The sequence below is a fragment of the Urocitellus parryii genome, chromosome 11, assembly GCF_045843805.1.
Source record: "Urocitellus parryii isolate mUroPar1 chromosome 11, mUroPar1.hap1, whole genome shotgun sequence".
Taxonomy (NCBI): domain Eukaryota; kingdom Metazoa; phylum Chordata; class Mammalia; order Rodentia; family Sciuridae; genus Urocitellus; species Urocitellus parryii.
The window spans coordinates 114,589,736-114,611,802 of NC_135541.1; the positions used below are offsets into that span (position 1 = coordinate 114,589,736).

General features: G+C 34.5%; 1 protein-coding gene across 3 annotated transcripts in view; it reads right to left on the bottom strand.

The window, feature by feature from the left end:
• The window catches only part of Atf6 (activating transcription factor 6), a 208,009-nt gene that overhangs the window by 32,914 nt on the left and 153,028 nt on the right, over positions 1–22,067 (bottom strand). For all 3 annotated transcript variants that reach the window (XM_077791002.1, XM_077791001.1, XM_077791003.1), the window contains one exon: positions 19,846–19,930. In XM_077791002.1, coding sequence (XP_077647128.1) covers positions 19,846–19,930 — 85 coding nt within the window. The remainder of the gene's footprint in view (positions 1–19,845; positions 19,931–22,067) is intronic.

The window sequence follows — 22,067 nt, forward strand, 5'->3', positions numbered from 1 at the left end:
TTTCATGGGCATTCTATTCTTTGGTGATTCTGACAGCCCATGTTATAAGCTATTCTAGTGAAAGGCTCATGAGGGAAGAAAATAAGTGAGGCCAGTGAGAAACTGTAGCTTTTAGTACAACATAGTACAACATCTTAGAAGAAATTGAATTCTTCCAAAACCCACATAAGTGAGCATGTTTCCTCCCCAAACTGAGCCTTCTTAATAAGTCTATAGCATGAGGTGGTGGCTTGTAATTTCATAAGAGACCTGGGACAGAGTCACCCTGATAATTTACATTTTTTCTCAAAAAAATTTAGAAACAATAAATAAAGCTACCAAGTATTGGGATGATTTATTACATAGACATCTAAGTGACACACTGAGCTACTAATAAGTTTTAACAAAGTATAGAAGTTAAACTCTTAACACTTGATCCAAAAAGACACTTAAAACTGTCTGAATAATAGCAATAACAAGTTTGCTTGGATAGTTTTTTTAAGCTTTGACTAAGATTAGAATTAGCTTGAAAGGGCTAATTTGGAGAGGACAGTAAAAAAAATTAAAAGGTTATATAAATAAAAAATTGGGTCAGAAACTAAAAATTTCAGTTTAAAAGAGGCAGAAATATAAAGACAGAAGTAAATGATTCTCAAATCTGAAAAAATATAGGCTTATAATAGATAAAAAGTGAGACTGTAAAATAATTTTTAATAGTTCATTTTAGTTATATATAACATTGGGGCTCATTTTTATATGATTATAAAAGCATGGATAAAATTTGCTCTCAGTCCCCATTACTTCCCCTTTCCATCCCCTCTTCCCTTCCCTCTACTCTACTGATCTTTCTTTAATAAAATAATGTTTTTGAGAGCAATATTGGGTCCCTCACTGAAACATGCATACATAATCCCAGAGACTGGGGAAGGAAGATTATCAAGTTTGGGACAACTTAGCAAGACCCTGTCTTAAAATAAAAATAAAAGGGCTGAGGATGTAGCTTAGTGGAAGATGTTCAATTCCTTAGAACTGAAAAAAAAAAAAAGAAAAGAAAAACAACAACAACACAACAAAACCCTGTATTTTAGGGTAGTAGAGGGTAAAACAATCTATATTGTTTCTATGAAAGTCTTAAATTAGAGTACAGTTGTATTTTCAAAGAATACAGTATTCATTGCAGGTTACTTCATAACTACAGATACCTAAAAAATTTAGCAGAATGTCAGGAAACCAAAATTTCCTTATTCAGGAAATCAAAAATAGGCCTTGCTTGATAAAGAAAAAAGACAAAACTACAGAATAAGTGAAAAATATACAAATTATATATGTTATATTTAGAATATAAAAAGAACTCTTAAAACTCAATAGTAGAAAGACAAATTATCCAATTAAAAAATGGGCAGCCTAGCATGTGCAAGGTCCTGGGCTCATTCCCTAGTTCTGCAAAATAAATAAAAATTTTAAAATGGACCAACAATCTGAATAGATAGTTCTTCAAAGAAGATATACAAATGACCAATAAACACACGAAAAGATGCTCAACATTTCTAGCCACTGGTAAAATGCAAATCAAAACTGGCAATGAACTACTACTTCACACCCATTAGTTTGATTATATCTAAAATGGCAGATAATGACAAGCGCTGTCAAGGATGTGAAGAAAGCAGAACCCTCAAGCACAACTGTGGGGATGTAAAATGGCAGAGTTGCTGTGGGAAATGGTTTGGCAATTACACAAAAAGTGAAACAAATTATTGTATGACCCAGTAATACCAAGAGAATATTATTCATCCAAAGAATGAAAAACTGATATATATTACAACATGAATAGACCTTAAAAACATTAAGTACTAAGTGAGTGAAGCCAAACACAAAAGGTTACATATTGTATGACTCCATTTACAGGAAAAGTTCAGGACAAATTCAGAGAAAAAGAAAGCACATCAGTGGTTAACAGAGGTGGGGGCAGGGTGAACTGGGAGTGACTGCCAAAGGGAATGAGTTTCTTTCAGGAGTGATGAAATGTTCTAAAATTTACTGTAGTGATGGTTGCACAGTGATGTCTGTGAATTTACTAAAAACCACTGAATTGTACATTTTAAATGGGTAAAATACAGGATGTGAATTATCTTGATAAAGTTATTATTTTTTTAAAAAAAGTAGTATAAAAAGAATAAGGCTCACAAAGTTTAAAAATAATTATTCAATGTGAAAAAGACACTGGAAAGCAACCCAATAACTAGTTTTTAATAACATAAAGGGATGTTAGCCAATTTTTCTCTATTTCCTTTAAGTTTAAGTAAAGATATCATATTATATAGCTGTAAGAATTATTTGTTGTTGTTGTTTTTGTTTTTGTTTTGGTACTGGGGATTGAATCCTGGGATGATTTACCTCTGTGCTACATCCCAGCCCTTTTAATTTTTTGTATTAAAACAAGTTCTCACTGAGGACCTTGCTAAGTTGCTGAGGCTGGTCTCAAACATGTGATCCTCCTGCCTCAGCCTCCCAAGCTGCTGAGATTATAGGCATGCACCATCATGCCCAACAGCTATAAGAACTTTTTAACAGTAGTGTTGATTAGTAAAGGGCTATAGTTTAGAGGTAATTCAATAATTTTTCTTTTTAAAGAGAGAACAAACATTAAACTTTCTTAGAACTAATTCTTGGAGGCCATGTTACAGTAACATGTTTTAAATGAAATAGTTTTTATAATAAAGTCCTTCAGATTATTTCAGAAATAAAATCTTGTGTTAGATCTAAAATTTTTACATCAAAGACGATTTTATTAAAGTAAATATGGTGTAGTTTGAATTCTTCTGGTCTCATTTAAGTATAGTCATTCCTGAAGGCAATGGAAGTGCATCTTTGTCTCCAAATGGCTCCTTCAACCTTTCTCTGTACAGAGTTACATCTTCACTTTATTTAAATGAACACTTTGCTACTTCTGTTAATATGGAAGTCTCAAGAATTTTTCATTTTGTAATAAATGTGAAGAGTCTTGTATTTCATATTGAAATAAAATTATTTTTGTAATTCCTTATCATAAAGGCAATTTAATCTTCAGATGCTGAATACTAAGAAATGAAAAAGGCTCTCACCAAGAAAGAAGCCAAAAACAATGATGACAAATTCAATGAGTATTTCCCCTGCTGCAACTTGAATGCCCAAACTGTACTGTGTGGGAAAATACAATTGTTTAAAAAAAAAAAACAAACACTAAGTGGGAGGTAGAGATCAAATTTTTTGGATTCATGGAAATTTACTGTCATAAAAAAGTAAGCTCATAATTTATTTTTTCTTTCTAAAACATACAACCAACTTCAAAAAAGACAGTAATTATCTATAGCCTATCATGCACATGTAACAGAAATTGAGAGGTAAGAGGGGGATATTAAAATGATTTATCTCAACTTTCTCATTTTATAAATAAAGGAACTAACTGAACTACTTGCTAATGAGGAACACATCTTGTTAAAGGATAACCAGGGTGAGGAGTAAGGGTTTTGTCTCCAAGTATGGGTTGTTTCCCTGTACATTATGCTGAAACTTTACCTATTATAGAGATGACGGTTCTAAGACCTGCTTAGTGCAATGGCCCTCAAATAAAAGTTATATTCTCTAGGATCTTATTAAAATTTCTGAGAATACAAATTATTAGCCTTTGACTGTGTTTTTGTCCAATAAGAAAAAAGATAGTTTCTATTCTTTTGTGGACATCAAGGTCAAACTCACTATATTTTTCCTTTGGTTTCTTGCTTCTTGGTTGCTGTGTTTAAACTTCTCTGATTATTCAAAATACCGCAGATAGAAGTTTTGGACCACTTAGCACCAGATTTCCTTCCTAGATTTAGAGACCCTCCTCCCAAGGGAGGCTTCCACCTTCCACTATGCAAGTGTAAAATACCTGATACTTTATTTTCCAGACTTTCTTGTAACAAGGCTGCAAGCATGTGACTTAGGCTTTTCCAATCAGATGTACTAGCTCAGGCCATAAAGCTATCAAGACTCTTCTGGGATGAAAAGTAGCTCTGATACTTTTCATGGGCAGCCTAGCATGTGCAAGATCCTGGGCTCATTTCCTAGTACTGCAAAATAAATAAAAATTTTAAAATGGACCAACAATCTGAATAGATAGTTCTTCAAAGAAGATATACAAATGACCAATAAACACACGAAAAGATGCTCAACATTTCTAGCCACTGGTAAAATGCAAATCAAAACTGGCAATGAACTACTACTTCACACCCATTAGTTTGATTATATCTAAAATGGCAGATAATGACAAGCGCTGTCAAGGATGTAAAGAAAGCAGAACCCTCAAGCACAACTGTGGGGATGTAAAATGGCAGAGTTGCTATGGGAATCTAGTTGCAAAAGCCAGCTGTGGCTTTAGTTCTGGAAGTTAAGTTCAGAATCAGTGATATTGGTGGTTTCAGCCATGGTGTATGATCAGTTAGTTCTGTAGTGTAATTTGGGGCTTTGTTTTTGTTTAAGGGACCTCCAAGTCAGATCCTTTGACCCTTTAAAGATTCAACTTAAGTTATCCAGAGTTAGTTTCTGTCACTCGAAACTAAGAAAACTGATTGATTCAAATTATTAAATAGAGATAAAGATGCTTTACTATGAGTTTATCTGGGGCAGAGATAGTACATATAGTTTTCAACTATGTATCTCTCAGGTCATAAAACACGTAATTATTGCTTAATGTATGTGTGGTTTGGTTGTTTATAAAAGCACTAATCACTTTACGGTATAAAAAAACAAGACTTCCTGGAATAAAAGGGAAAACATGACACCAAAAGGATAGTACATCTGCAAGAATGTGAAAACATCAATATTAAGCACCCTCACAATGGGAGGCAAGAGATTTTTCATGTTTGTAGCCCAAATTCTTTAAATGAATCAATTATATTAGCAATCTCTGTTTCAGTGCAAGCCAGGTTTCTTTGGAAAATACACAATATCATCCATAGAAATATAAACAGTAAATTCATGAATGAGAAGACAGACTTTATTTTTTTACAATTAAATGGTATATTTTATTTTAAATATAAAACTGGTTTATTGGAAAATCATGGCGTTTGCAGGTAAATGGATGGAGTTAGAGAAGATAATGTGCTAAGTGAAGTTAGCCAATCCCAAGAAACCAAATGCTGAATGCTTTCTTTGATATAAGGAGGCTGATCCACAGTGATACAGGGAGAGGGAGTACGGGAGGAATAGACAAACTCTAGATAGGACAAAGGGTTGGAGGGGAAGGGAGTGAGCATGGGGTTAGAAACGATGGTGGAATGTGATGATAATTATTAACCAAAGTACATGTATGAAGACACGGATTGGTGTGAATATATATATATATATATATTTAATGTTTATTTTTTAGTTTTCGGCGGACACAACATCTTTGTTTGTATGTGGTGCTGAGGATTGAACCCGGGCGGCACGCATGCCAGGCGAGCGCACTACCGCTTGAGCCATATTCCCAGCCCCGGTGTGAATATATTTTGTATACAACCAGAGATATGAGAATTGTGCCCTATATGTGTAATAAGAATTGTAATGCATTTGCTGTCATATATAAATTTAAAAAACTGGTTTATTGGTCTGGGATGGGCTAGTTTATGAAAGTATATTTACTTAATAAAAAATATTTTTTTTAAAAGGCTTTTGTAGGCCTGGGGTTTTGGCTGCGTGGTGGAGCGCTTGCTTGGCATGAGTGAGGCACTGGGTTCAACTCTCAGCACCACATATAAATGAATGAATAAAATAAAGGTCCATCAACAACTAATATATATAAAGGCTTTTGTATGTTTAAATGCCTTGGAAAAGTAAGAAAACTTTGAAACTGATGTCTGCTAAATTTGTATGGAATTAATTTATTTTTAAAAAGTATCTTAGGTAACCTTAAAAAGCCAAGAAAATTGTAATTTACAGTCTCCTATCTGTTTCTTCATATTTTAATACAGTGGTGAAAAATAAGGTCTTTCTGACTTATCAAGGAAACTCCAGAGAAACTTGCTTGTGAGCAAATCTTATAGTTCATTTCTTTGTTGGCCATCATGCCAAACTTGTGCTTAATAGTAAATATGGCAGATGCCTAGAACATAAACACAGGAGCTTTGCCTCTGAAATTATAGTAGCAAAACTAGTGTACTAGTAATGTAAACTATTTAGTCTTCAGGTAGTCATACATGGTACTTAAGGGAAAGGCTGAAGACACTATTAAAAGTTAGCACTTGGTCTACAGAAAACTGTGTGCAAAGACCATACAGAAAGTTCAATTATGGTTCTCTGAATTTCTCAGTCACCTCAACAGGAAAATGAGATAATGCATATCCCATAGAGGCTTTTGTAAGGACCAAATGCAAATTATATATGTTAAGGAACCCAGCAATATACTTAACTTACATAGTGGGTGCACAAAAAGGGAACTGAATCCATACTTGCAACCAAAAACTATTTAGAGAAGACTCAATTCACTCAGCCTTTTTGGATGTAACTATGAAATGGAATGAAAAATGAAAGGCTAAAAAGAAAAACTGCAGGTCTCTAAATAGAAATAAACTTATATGAGTAAAAAGATACATATCTCAGTCTGCTAGGCAACTAGCCTATTGGGCAGAACAAATAGGACAATTCCCAAATACATTTGCTTTGGGATAGCCACTTCTACAAAACTGTAATCATAAAAAGCAGTTGTATCAACATTTTCTTCTTATTAAAACCAACACATTTATTCAGTTGGTTTCTTTCCTGCCTCGCTATTCTGGGCTTTCCAACTTAAAATGTGTTTCATGTGCTGGCACTGGCACTGGCATTTGCATACCATTGCTAGTAGATTCCCCTAGATCTTCCTTATATGGAAACTACTTTGAGATTAAGTATAATTACAGTTTAGTCTGGTACTCATTTGTTCATCTGCTAGGACTGTTAATAATAACATGTTAGAACAAGGGTAACAGGATTGTTCATTTTTATTATTCACATACCACACTAACTGTTACATGGCATACAGAGGGAAGGAGAAGAGTAAAAGCAAATAAAAAACACACATAGTCAAATGATGAAATATATCTGCTGATATCAGATTCATTCCCTGATGAAAATGTACACAAAGTAGCTACCATTAAAAAATTAAAATCAAGGGGGAAAAGTTCTGGGAAATGATACTTGCCAAATTATATTGTTATATTGTATGTGCACACAAATATGTAACAACAAATCCCATCATTATGTACAACTATAATGCACCAATAAAAAATGTGGTTATTTATCAAGAGTGAAAGATGGAAAAGGAGCAGTTTTGCCACAGCAAAATGGAAATAATCTAAAAGCAGGAAATGTTGATTTAAAGTACTAGAAGCAGAACTTCCAGATCCTTTTTTAAAAAAACAGTAACAGCTTTTAATTCATCATCCATTTCTCTGGCTAAGCAAGCAATCATGTTTTAAAATCCTTTTAAAAATATGCATAGCATTTTATTTCAATAATCTTCAGCATGAATACTTTCCCAAAGAAAGGCTTTCTTTCTTTGCAGTTTCATTAACCTGTTTTCAACTCTCTTGCAAAAGAAAGAGATTTAAATAATTAATAAAAATGAAGAGCAAAAATATTACAAAAATAAAACTGACAGAGATCACAGAGTGATGTGACTGGTAATATCTAAATGTCATTAACTTTATGCCCATTTCCTACTCTCTTTTGTGAATTCTTAAACTTTTTTCCACAGTTCAAAATTACAAAGCACAATCATCATACGCTGAGTTTAAGACCAAACATTGACCTGGAAATGTAATTTACTTTGCTGAAATTGGAAAATCAAATTATTCTTCCCAAATATATTGCCATCCAGTGTACTACATAAACCAGGTGCTCTATAAATTTTGACTTTGTGTCTCTACTTTTGGCCTTTTTCCACCTTCTCTAAAATTCTACAGGTTCTATTAAGAGAGAAAAAGGGATCACCAATAATTCATTATTATTTCCAAGATATATGTAACTTCTAGATTCAGAAAAGACATAAAATATATTTTATTCAACTTTCTTAAACCCTTATATTGCTCAGATGAAAAATTCTGCTGTTAGGAATAGCCTCACAAGTCTCTGCTCTTTCAATATATAGGTACCTATATAACTTATATCTTCAGATTATAATTAATAAATTATATAGCTTATCAAATTTATTTGTCTCACAATTCAAAGAAATCTATCTCTGAATCTTGAAGGGTTCCATAGGATTAAAATTTCCTGTGGGTCAAGCTTTTAACATGTTTTCCTTTGTAGAACAGTTGTTAAAAATAAAGTTAATAATTTCAATTCATTCTTTCTTGTGAACTTTAAATATCAATTAATGTGTTATAAAAGTGGCATAGTACATATTTTAATTATTTTACATTTTTAAATGATACAACTGTGCTTGCCAAATATTACTAAGCACAAAAAATTAAATCTTTCAAATGACCTCAAAGTAATGATTAAATAAAATTTACCGTACTTAACTTAGTCTTTCATTCAACAAGCACATGTTTGTCAAATTCCGAACACTGTATTATATTGTATTATACTGCTATTAATGAGTGCATATAATAAATATGTCAAAGGGATAAAGTGGTATAAATATCTATCTGAAATTTTAGGGTTCCAAATATTTTCAAAACTTGCATATCCATCTTTAATACTAAAACCACAACATAATATCTAATCAGACGATATTTTACAGGATGTATTTAAGTTCTGGTTCTGCTATGTACTGGCTGTGTACATGGCTTGAGGCTTAATATCTCTGCTATAAAATGAAGACAATACTTAGCTGGCAGGTGAATATTACAGGAGTTAACACAAATTACAGCTCCTCGAGATCCTGCAATGTGACCTATGCCAGACACTGTTCTAGATGCTGAGGATATGGTGATAAGGGGCAAACATAACAAATAAAATTCCTGTTCTCTCTGAGGAGGAGAAACTGGCTAAGCTGACTGAGGAGAAATATGAGGGCAACTAGACAAACCATGGTATCATGAAAGGCTAAAAAAACTGGAAGTGCTTCAGTAAAGAAGGGAATGTAAAAAAAATATATACAAGAGGGAACTGACTGGAAAGGGGAATGAGGGGACTTTTCGAAGTAATAAAAATATTTATATTGTGACTGAAGTGGTGATTTTACAATGATTTACATTTGCCAAAACTCACTAAATGATACACACAAAATTGGTAGGTTTTATTATAAATACACCATTCCTCAATAAGTCCAGTTTTTTAAAATGTAAATGTCATGAAAGAGATAAGTGAATGTAATGTATGATCTTTGGATTGTGAATGATAAAAAAGCATATATATATATATATATATATATATATATATAGTGTGTACGTTTGTGTATGTGTGTGTGTATGGTGTGTGTGTGTGTATATGTTACAATCATTTTACTGTAGTTATGTAAGAGAATGTCCTTTTTGTACGAGACATATTTAGGGATAAAGAGTTAGGAGATCAGCTACTTTCAAGGTTTAAAAAAATGTGAGTGTAGATAGAGATAAAGCAAATGTAGAAAAATGTGAACAGGATCCAACATGGCGGCGGGCACGGAGAGATCAAGTCTCTGACCTCTTTAGCTGCGCAGGCGTAGGGAGTCGTAAACTGTCTAAATGCTGTTTGCTCAGGATCACTAGGCAATGCTGAGCTGACGTGGATCTGGGGCGAACAGTTTGGGCCTCTCAGAACACACACCAAGCCCGGATCCACTGCATTCAAGCTCCGGTTCGCCTGCTTCTCGTGACTCAGCACTAACAATCCCGCTGAAATAACTGGTCGCCCTTCTGAACTTACAGAGGTAAAAGCCAACCGAGCCTTCATAGGCAGTGGCCACAGGATTGAAACGGGGCTTGGGAGAGACAGTCAGGACCCAACTGTTGCATTGGTCACCCGGCAGAGGGAACGAACGGTCACCATTTGCATGGGATACCACCATGGCAGAGAACTGACGTCACGGGCAAAGGAGATAACTTCACTGAAACCAGCAGCGACAGTGACTTCTTCCCTTCCCTTCTAATATCTTTCCTCCCAAACATCAAATAAATTTATAAGAGTAAACAGTAACTCAGCAGTCAAACAGAACACGAAGTAACATGAGCAGCATAAAAAAGCAAGGAAGAAAAGGAATACAAACAATGAAGGACAGCCTAAATATTCAGGAGGACCTAGAGTCATCAGAAAAATGGTCATATAAAGAACTCAAGGAATACCTTAGACAGATGGAATGGAACCTTAAAGAGGATACGAGACAGCAAATCCAAACAGTGAATGAACACATTGAAAATGAATTACATAAATAGATAAAAGAAGAAGTTAAGCATCTTTATCAGGAGACAGAGATTATAAAAAAATCAAACAATAATTCTAGAAATGAAGGAAACAATAAACCAAATGAAAAACTCAATTGAGAGTATCACTAACAGAGTGGAGCAAGTAGAAGCCAGAATGTCAGATAATGCAGACAAAATATATCATCTTGAAAAGAGTCTAGCCAACTCCAAAAGGCTGGTAAAAAAATCACGAGAAAAACATCCAAGAGATATGGGATAACATAAAAAAACCAAACTTAAGAGTCATCGGGCTAGAGGAAGGTACAGAGATTCAAACCAAGGGAATGAGTAACCTGCTGAATGAAATAATTACAGAAAACTTTCCAGAAATAAAAAAGGAAACGGATATACAAATTGTAGATGCATACAGGACACCGAGCACACAAAATTACAGTAGACCAACGCCAAGACACATTGTTATGAAGATAGCCAATATACAGAACAAAGAGAAAATATTAAAAGCTACAAGAGAAAGGAGGCAGATTACATTCAGGGGTAAACCAATAAGATTAACAACGGATTTTTCATCACAGTCGCTGAAAGCGAGAAGATCCTGGAACAACGTAGTTCAAACACTGAAAGACAATGGATGCCAACCAAGAATTCTGTATCCAGCAAAATTAAGCTTCAGGTACGACAACGAAATAAAAATCTTTCATGATAAACAAAAGCTAAAAGAATTTGCAGCCAGAAAACCAGCATTGCAAAGCGTCTTGAGCAAAACACTACACGAGGAAGAAATGAAAAACAACAACCAAAACCATCAGTGGGAAGTGCCTCGGTAATGACAGAGGGCGGTGGGGGGGAAGCTAATCATGGAGAAACAAACTAAATTAAAAAAAAAGATAAATAATCAAACGGCTGGCGGTACAAACCATATATCAATAGTAACTCTAAACGTTAATGGCTTAAACTCTCCAATAAAGCGACATAGGCTGGTAACATGGATTAAAAAAACAAATCCAACAATATGTTGCCTTCAGGAGACACATCTGATTGGAAAAGACATACACAGGCTGAAGGTGAATGGTTGGGAAAAAATATACCATGCACACGGTCCTCGTAAGCAAGCAGGGGTGGCCATCCTCATATCAAATAAGATCGACTTCAAGACTAAGTTAATCAAAAGGGATAAGGAAGGACATTATATACTGTTAAAAGGAACCATTCACCAACAAGACATAACAATTATCAATATTTATGCACCAAATAATGGTGCTGCGACGTTCATAAAACAAATTCTCCTCAAGTTCAAGAATCAAATAGACCACAACACAATAATTATGGGTGACTTCAACACACCTCTCTCACCATTGGACAGATCCTCCAAACAAAAGTTGAATAAAGAAACTATAGAACTCAATATCACATTCAATAACCTAGACTTAACTGACATATATAGAATATATCAACCATCATCAAGTGGATATACTTTTTTAGCAGCAGCACATGGATCCTTCTTAAAAATAGACCATATATTATGCCATAGGGCAACCCTCAGTAAATATAAAGGGGTGGAGATAATACCATGCATTTTATCTGATCATAATGGAATGATACTGGAAATCAATGATAAAAGAAGGAAGGAAAAATCCTACATCACATGGAAAATGAACAATATGTTACTGAATGATCAAGGGATTACAGAAGACATAAAGGAGGAAATCAAAAAATTCTTAAGAGATAAATGAAAATACAGACACAACATATAGGAATCTATGGGACACAATGAAAGCAGTTTTAAGAGGGAAATTCATCGCCTGGAGGTCATACCTCAAAAAAAGGAAAAACCAAAAAATAAATGAGCTCACACTTCATCTCAAAGCCCTAGAAAAGGAAGAGCAAATCAACAGCAAATGTAGTAGAAGGCAAGAAATAATTAAAATCAGAGCGGAAATCAACAAAATTGAAACAAAAGAAACTATTGAAAAAATTAACAAAACTAAAAGTTGGTTCTTTGAAAAAATAAATAAGATGGACAGACCCTTAGCCATGCTAATGAAGAGAAGAAGAGAGAGAACTCAAATTACTAACATACGGGATGAAAAAGGCAATATCACAACAGATGCTACAGAAATACAGAAGACAATTAGAAATTATTTTGAAAACCTATATTCAAATAAAATAGAAGATAGTGAAGACATCGATAAATTTCTTAAGTCATATGATTTGCCCAGACTGAGTCAGGAGGATACACACAATTTAAACAGACCAATATCAATGGATGAAATTGAAGAAGCAATCAAAAGACTACCAATCAAGAAAAGCCCAGGACCGGATGGGTATACAACGGAGTTTCACAAAACCTTTAAAGAAGAATTAATACCAATACTTTTCAAGTTATTTCAGGAAATAGAAAAAGAGGGAGCTCTGCCAAATTCATTCTATGAGGCCAAAATCACCCTGATTCCGAAACCAGACAAAGACACTTCAAAGAAAGAAAACTACAGACCAATATCTCTGATGAACCTAGATGCAAAAATCCTCAATAGAATTCTAGCGAATCGGATACAAAGACACATCAAAAAAATTGTGCACCATGATCAAGTAGGATTCATCCCTGGGATGCAAGGATGGTTCAATATACGGAAATTAATAAACATTATTCACCACATCAATAGACTTAAAGATAAGAACCATATGATCATCTCGATAGATGCAGAAAAAGCATTCGACAAAGTACAGCATCCCTTTATGTTCAAAACATTAGAAAAACTAGGGATAACAGGAACTTTCCTCGACACTGTAAAAGCTATCTATGCTAAGCCTCAGGCTAGCATCATTCTGAATGGAGAAAAATTTAAGGCATTCCCTCTAAAATCTGAAACAAGACAGGGATGCCCTCTATCACCACTTCTATTCAATATAGTTCTTGAAACACTGGCCAGAGCAATTAGACAGACGAAAGAAATTAAAGGCATAAAAATAGGAAAAGAAGAACTTAAATTATCACTATTTGCGGGTGACATGATTCTATACCTAGAAGACCCAAAAGGGTCTGCAAAAAAACTACTAGAACTAATAAATGAATTCAGCAAAGTGGCAGGATATAAAATCAACACGCATAAATCAAAGGCATTTCTGTATATCAGCGACAAAACTTCTGAAACGGAAATGAGGATAAACACTCCATTCACAATATCCTCAAAAAAAAAAATAAAATACTTGGGAATCAACCTAACAAAAGAGGTGAAAGATTTATACAATGAAAACTACAGAACCCTAAAAAGAGAAGTAGAAGAAGATCTTAGAAGATGGAAAAATATACCCTGTTCATGGATAGGCAGAACTAACATCATCAAAATGACGATATTACCAAAAGCTCTCTATAGGTTTAATGCAATGCCAATCAAAATCCCAACGGCATTTCTTGTAGAAATAGATAAAGCAATCATGAAATTCATATGGAAAAATAAAAGACCCAAAATAGCAAAAGCAATTCTAAGCAGGAAGTGTGAATCAGGCGGTATAGTGATACCAGATTTCAAACTATATTACAGAGCAACAGTGTCAAAAACAGCATGGTACCAAAACAGGTAGGTGGACCAATGGTACAGAATAGAGGACACAGAGACTAATCCACAAAGCTACAACTATCTTATATTTGATAAAGGGGCTAAAAGCATGCAATGGAGGAAGGATAGCATCTTCAACAAATGGTGTTGGGAAAACTGGAAATCCATATGCAACAAAATGAAACTGAATCCCCTCCTCTCGCCATGCACAAAAGTTAACTCAAAGTGGATCAAGGAGCTAGATATCAAATCAGAGACTCTGCGTCTGATAGAAGAAAAAGTTGGCTCTGATCTACATATTGTGGGGTCGGGCTCCAAATTCCTTAATAGGACACCCATAGCACAAGAGTTAATAACAAGAATCAACAAATGGGACTTACTTAAACTGAAAAGTTTTTTCTCAGCAAGAGAAACAATAAGAGAGGTAAATAGGGAGCCTACATCATGGGAACAAATTTTTACTCCTCACACTTCAGATAGAGCCCTACCTAATATCCAGAGTATACAAAGAACTCAAAAAATTAGACAATAAGACAACAAATAACCCAATCAACAAATGGGCCAAGGACCTGAACAGACACTTCTCGGAGGAGGACATACAATCAATCAACAAGTACATGAAAAAATGCTCACTATCTCTAGCAGTCAGAGAAATGCAAATCAAAACCACCCTAAGATACCATCTCACTCCAGTAAGATTGGCAGCCATTATGATGTCAAACAACACGTGCTGGTGAGGATGTGGGGAAAAGGGTACTCTTGTACATTGCTGGTGGGACTGTAAACTGGTGTGGCCAATTTGGAAAGCAGTATGGAGATTCCTGGGAAAAGCTGGGAATGGAACCACCATTTGACCCAGCTATTGTCCTTCACGGACTATTCCCTGAAGACCTTAAAAGAGTGTACTACTGGGATACTGCCACATTGATGTTCATAGCAGCACAGTTCACAATTGCTAGACTGTGGAACCAACCCAGATGCCCTTCAGTAGATGAATGGATAAAAAAAATGTGGCATTTATACACCATGGAGTATTACGCAGCACTAGAAAATGACAAAATCATGGAATTTGCAGGGAAATGGATGGCACTAGAGCAGATTATGCTTAGTGAAGCTAGCCAATCCCTAAAAAACAAATACCAAATGTCTTCTTTGATATAATGAGAGCAACTAAGAACAGAGCAGGGAGGAAGAGCAGGAAGAAAAGATTAACATTAAACAGAGACATGAGGTGGGAGGGAAAGGGAGAGAAAAGGGAAATTGCATGGAAATGGAGGGAGACCCTCATTGTTATACAAAATTACATATAAGAGGTTGTGAGGGGAATGGGAAAATAAACAAGGAGAGAAATGAATTACAGTAGATGGGGTAGAGAGAAAAGATGGGAGGGGAGGGGAGGGAGGATAGTGGAGGATAGGAAAGGTAGCAGAATACAACTGTTACTAATAGGGTATTATGTAAAAATGTGGATGTGTAACCGATGTGATTCTGCAATCTGTATACGGGGTAAAAATGGGAGTTCATAACCCACTTGAATCTAATGTATGAAATATGATATGTCAAGAGCTTTGTAATGTTGTGAACAACCAATAAAAAAAAGAAAAAAAGAAAAATGTGAACAACTGGTGAAAACTAAGCATATTCACTGTACTCATCTTTAAACTTTTGTATAGATTTGAAATTTTTAAAGATAAGAACTTGGGGGACTAAAAAAAACAATAGGCGACTTTGTCAAATACTGTTGAGAGGTTGAGTATGAGAATGGAGCTGTGCCTTTTACTGGTCATTGATGACTGTTTTAATAAAGCATTTCAATTTCAATTCAATTTCATTTCCCCTCTGGAAGGGGAAAAATCTTGATAAAGAGTAAACAGAAGTGAGAATTAGAGATAAATAATTAAGTGGAGGAAGTGAGTACAAGTAACTCTTTCAAAAATTTTCCCATGAAGAGTAGTGGAGAAATAGGATGTGGAGTCAAGGAGTCTCCAAAGGTAATATTAAGACATTTAATATGTTGATGGGAATGATCCAGAAGAGAAAAAGAAATTGATCTTCTAGTAGAAAAAGGGTATAAATGCAGGGGCAGTCTTGAAACTGTGAGAAGTGCTAAGATTTAGGGCCCAAAAAGGAAGGAGTCACTTTACATGAGGCAATGATGATGACAATGATAATGGTGGTACCACAGCAGCTCACCCAAAAAATAGGTACTATTTAAAGAATTTTAATTTTCATACCAACACTAAAAGAAGATATTACTAATATTTCCTTTTATAGATGGATGCTGAAATACAGAAAAGTTAATTTATTTGCCTAACAATACATATTTGGTAAGCAGAAAAGCCAGGATTTAGACCCCAAAGGAGAGATTTTTTTTCTTTCAGTGAAATTAGAGGCAAAAGCAAAGTTTGTGTGTATAGATACAGGTAGGCTGGCAGTAGTGAAAAAATGACATAGCTCTTGCTTAATAACATTTTCTCCAAGCAACTTTTGGTGGGTTCATCAGCTGAGGGGAGGAGGAAGAAAGGATGTTGGAGGTTAGAGAAGAAAAGGTGAGAAAATCTTGCTTCAGGGAGGAGAAAAGTAAATTTAGTAGCAATGAATAGCAGTATTGAATTTGAAGTGAATCTACTTGTCCTGATTGGATGATACTTTCCAGTTATTTTTAGATGACTGAGAGCAGGCATAAAAAGAATAGATGGGTTTAACTAGGGTGCGGGGGGGGGGTTGCAGCGGGGCGCTCCGGGCAAGTGGCATCTATAACGATATGAGGCAGGGAGTCAGAGGAGTCTGCAAGAGGGCTGATAGTAAGAAACCATGGAATCTAGGCTAGGAAATCATGAGAAATGCATGAACATTAATGATGTGCAAGACAGAAAAGGTGGTTGGGTCAAAGGACTAGAGATTTGTGAGGAAAGAAACTAGTTGGGATGTAGATATTAAAGTAAGAGAGTAAGTAACCATCAAAGAGTAGGATATGTGAGAAGATCCCAGAGGGAGTTTGGCTTCAGAAAAGGGTCCCGATACAAGTGTTTTGGAAAATATATGTGTATCTGTAAGTATTCTAAAGTTGATCATAAATGACTCATGGCTTTGATATTAACTATTATTTTCAATAACTACTCTTCCTCCTACCAAAACCAAGAATTGTCACAGAAAAAAAAAAAAGCATGTTATTATTTCCATTAAGGGACATGGCTAAACTGGGACAAAACCACATCTAAGTTTAACCCTTTGTTTCTTGTTCCAATGTTGTCTCATCATTCATTCATTAAAACTGCTATATGAAAGAACCCATTCAAAATGTGTAATTCGATGTAGCTGAGAGTCATAAAACCCAATGAAACTTAGCTCAAAGTCAATGTGACTGTGAAATAAAATTATCAGCAGAGCTAACAACAAAAACAACCCTAGATTGTGAAAAACAAATTGAAATTATGATGTACATGAAGAGAACTGTGTAGAAAACATTTCTAGTAACTGCTAGCATTCTGCATAATTAACACATATCCATGAAAACACTTGTTTTTAAGGGAGGAGAGGAAGATAAGTAAAACACTGTTAGAATTCCAGTATTGCAACATCAGAGTAATTTTGTTTTGTTTTTTAAGTGAATTTGTTAGACACAAAGATCACACATTTCTGTGATAATAATGATGATAAGGTCTAGATTATAACCATGTGGATGGGAGGTTGAGGTGGCAGAGCATAAAAGACTATCAAAGAAGGCTAGAGCACTGGATGAAACTGTTAAGTGATGTTCAAGTTACACAAAGAGGTGTCAAAAGCAGTGGTGAAGAGTCATCAGTGAAGGTGGGGTAGGTGACACCAACAAAAAGGCTTAAAGAAATAAAAAAAAACCCTGATATTATATACTTGAAAGATGTTAGGGGAACTGAAGGAGAAAGAAAGAAAAATAATTTGGAGGCTATAGTGGATAACAAGGATCCACCTTTCTCCCCATGGGCTCTGAGGTACATGAGGTAGGGAAGGAAAATCAGGTTCCAATTTGGGAAGTATCCTTAGAACAAAAAGGTGAAGGGACTGTTCTGAGAAGAAGCTGAGGATGTAGCATAGTACTTGAACTTGGTGTGTTCATAATCAATCTTTCTTAAATTTGAATCTCAATTTTCCTAATAGTTTACTATATCTTAAAAAGGAAAAATATTAAAAATTTATTTACAAAGAATCTGGAACAGATTAAAAAGGAAATAATCCTCTAATGACTTTATTTTCCAAATCCATGAAAAACTCATCTTCAAAAGTTAGTCTCCTAGCCAAGATAAAAAGAATCCAGCATATTATTGTTTTTGGCTTAATATAAATGGACAGCTATTATAAAACAAAACCAGGCATTCTCTTGCATAAGAATTCAATATCAGAGGAATAAAATTAAGTGAATTCTGCTTTGATGAAACTTAGAAAATAGCCTCTCTGAGCACAAGCTGAACAAAGTTAACTCTTATAGTTCAAGCACAGAAACAGATACCTATGGGATGTAAATAAATAGATTTCCTAAGTATAATCTTTGGAGTATAGATACAGAAATTTTGGAATATATAGTCCTTCTTCAAGTAAAAATATGATTATTCCATGAATAACTTTAGAGGTATGACATTACTGAAAAAGAGATGTTTGTCCTAATATCATAGTTTTTTCCCCTTAAATTTCTTCTGAATATTTTTAAGACTATGTAAATGTCAAAACTTTTTTATGCTTTAACAGAAAAATTGTATTTTATGTCCATAGGTTGCCTTCTAAATATTTCTACTAAGCTGTCTGTATGTAGCTCATGAAATTATATAGTCCTTTAGGGTCTTAAATATACAAAAAAAATCTGTTCTATAAAGACAAAATTTTATGAAATTTACCTAGAATCTCCCATCAAAATCCAGTGGTTTGTTTTATAGTGGTATATGATGGTTTAATCATGATCATTAATCAGAAATGTCAGCTGATTCAACTGCAGGTTAGTTCTGTCTTCCTCATAGACTATCAGATTCTAATCACTAGACAGAAAATTTACTAGTAGTTTTATTATGCCAGATAAATGGACAAATGGATTTGAGAAAGGCCAACTCTTCTATTTCAATAAGCCTAATATGATGTGTCAGAGCAAATTGTCAATAATATACTGTGCTCATTTATTACACACAGCTGGAAGCAAATTATTTCTCTTCTTCATGAAGAACCCAGCTGGAAGTAATCTCTCCTTCACCACAGTTCTTTAGTACTTTGTATATTACTTACAGGAATTTCTCTTTGGAGGACAAGATTTTTGTTCTTGTTTTATTTTCCTTCTAGATTATAAGCAAGTAAACTACACCTTGACATTTTTCAATAGCCTCAAAGTATCATAGCATTATTGAATTCCGTTTCATACCCAGTACTCATAGAACAAAATGCCATAGTGACACTATCAATATCAAACTCATCAATATTATGGATTACACATAAATAGGCTTTTGTTATTTGATCTAGAATCATGTCAACTTTTAGGTAAAACAGAAAACTGTTTTGAATTCTAAAAACTTAATTACAAAATCACTGTCAGAACACAACAGGGACTTTTCTGAGCTACATCTCCAGCCCTACCCCTTTTCTTTTTGAGACAGGGTCTCACTAAGTTGCTGACCTTAAGCTTTCCATCCTGATGCCTCCGCCTCATAAATCACAAACATGAGCCACTGCACCTGGCAACAAGGACTTCTTATACTGCAGGTATGACTAGAAAGGTTCCCAACAGAAAGCAGTCAAATGCTAAGTTTCCCAATTCTGTAAATAAAAGAGAACTATTTTTTTCTTTAAAAATATAGGAACAATGGAATTTAAAAATAACATTTTGTGAAAAACATGGGAAAATGTTTAAAAAATAATGCATGGAGTTATACTTGCCCAACTGAATACTTCAAATGTCTTTCCATTAATCCAGAGAATCCTGGTTAAGCACAGGAATTTCATGTTGTTTATAAACTGAAATTTCAACTTACCATTTATGTTTATTGCTGGTAATACAATTGACATTTTTGGTCTTGTGGTCTTGTTATGGGTGGTAGCTGGTAACAGTAGGTGATCCTAAAATTAACAAAGAATAATTTGTTATATATAACAACTGGCTCAGCACTAGAACAGGCCAAATTTAGGCTTTCTATGAAGTTGACATTTCATTGGGATCATGAAAATGAGTTTTTATTTGGACCTGGCTTAAAGGTAATTAAGATCATTCATTAATTAATACAATACACATTTACTGAGTATGTACCATTACCAGGGGTTATGCAGAATTTGGGGAATACTCATGGGTGCTGATAATACATATGCTTCAGTATATTATAAAGAGTGTCATTTAAGCAGTCAGAAAAGGGAGTTTTAATTCTAATTCCACCACTGAATAGCTGTATTATCTGGACAATATATATATATATATATATTTATCTCCTTTCTGGGTCTCACTTTCCAGTCCTGTAAAATGATGAGGGTTAGACTAAATAATATTACACAATACTAAATTGTGTACCCACTAAACAGTCATTTTCAAACCCCATTTTAAAAGAGAAATTTTCCTCTAAAATATTATCCAAAATTACTAATATGTAAAAGAGAAGTTCTGCTTAAAGCAGGGAAAGGGCCTAGTACCTTTCCTGCTTAGTCTTGCCCATTTGAAGTGGCCAGGACATTAGATATTTATTTGTGACAGGTATATGCTAAAGATGATGTATAGTTCTTACCCTTAAAAAGCACATAGCTTAGTAGAAGAGTTTAAAGAATCATAAATATGTGTCTAGCACAATTATATAGTTCTAACTATAACACAGCCAAACTTCAAATATACCACAGAGTTACAGTAACAGGCATAAAAACAGACATGTAGATCAATGGAACAAAATAGAAGACACAAAGACAAACCCATTTATCTACAGTCATCTAATCCTTGACAGAGGTGCCAAAAACATACACTGGAGAAAAGATAGCCTTTTTGACAACTGGGGCTAGGAAAACTGGTTATTCATATGTAGAAGAATGAGACTAAATGCTTATCTCTCACCCTGCATGGAACTCAACTCAAAACAGATCAAAAATCTAGGAACTAGAGCAGAAACTTCGAAACTCCTAGAAGACAACATGAGGTCAACACTCCAACACACAGGCACAGGAAACATCTTTCTTAATTGGACCCCTCAAATTCAGGAAACAATGCCAAGAATTAATAAATGGGATGGTATCAAATTAAAAGGCTTCTGCACAGCAAAGGAAAGGATTAATATGAAGAGAATCTACAAAATGGGATAAAATCTTTGCTAGCTACTCTTCTCACAGAGGATTAATATCCAAAATATATAAAGAACTAAAAAAAAAAAAAAAAAACACCTTAACACCAAGAAATATATTGCTAAGTGAAGTTAGCCAATTCCAAAAAACCAAATGCCAAATGTTTTCTTTGATATAAGGAAGCTGATTCATAGTGGGATAGGGAGCAGGAGCATGAGAGGAATACTCAAACTCTAGATAGGGCAGAGGGGTGGGAGGGGAAGGGAGGGGGCATAGGGTAATTAATGATGGTTGAATGTGATGATCATTATTATCCAAAGTACATGTATGAAGACACGAATTGGTGTGAGTATATTATGTATACAACCAGAGATACAAAAAATTAAGCTCTATATATGTAATAAGAATTATAATGCATTCTGCTATTATAAACATAAAAAAGAAAGAAAAAAAACTTAACACCAAAAACAAACAAACAAACAAAACCCCAAATAACCCAATTAATAAATGGGCAAATTAACTCAACAAATACTTCTCAAAGAAAAATACAAATGGCCGACAAATATGTGAAAAAATGTTCAACAATTTTAGCAATTAGGGAAATACAAATCAAAACTACACTGAAATTTCACCTTACTCTGGTTAGATTGGCAGTCATCAAGAATACAAACAATGATGTATGTATAAGTTTGTCAGGATGAATCCAACTATTATGTATAAACATAAAGGTCTAATTAAGAAAGAATACAAACAATGCTGGTGAGGATGTGGAAGAAAAGGAACACTTTTATACTATTGGTGGGATTGTAAATCCATTATTCAGTATGGAGGCTCCTCAGAAGAGTAGGTATGGAACCATCATATGACCCATCTATGACACTCCTCAGTATTTATTCTAAAGAAGTAAAGTCAGCATACTATTATAATACCCATATTTATAGCA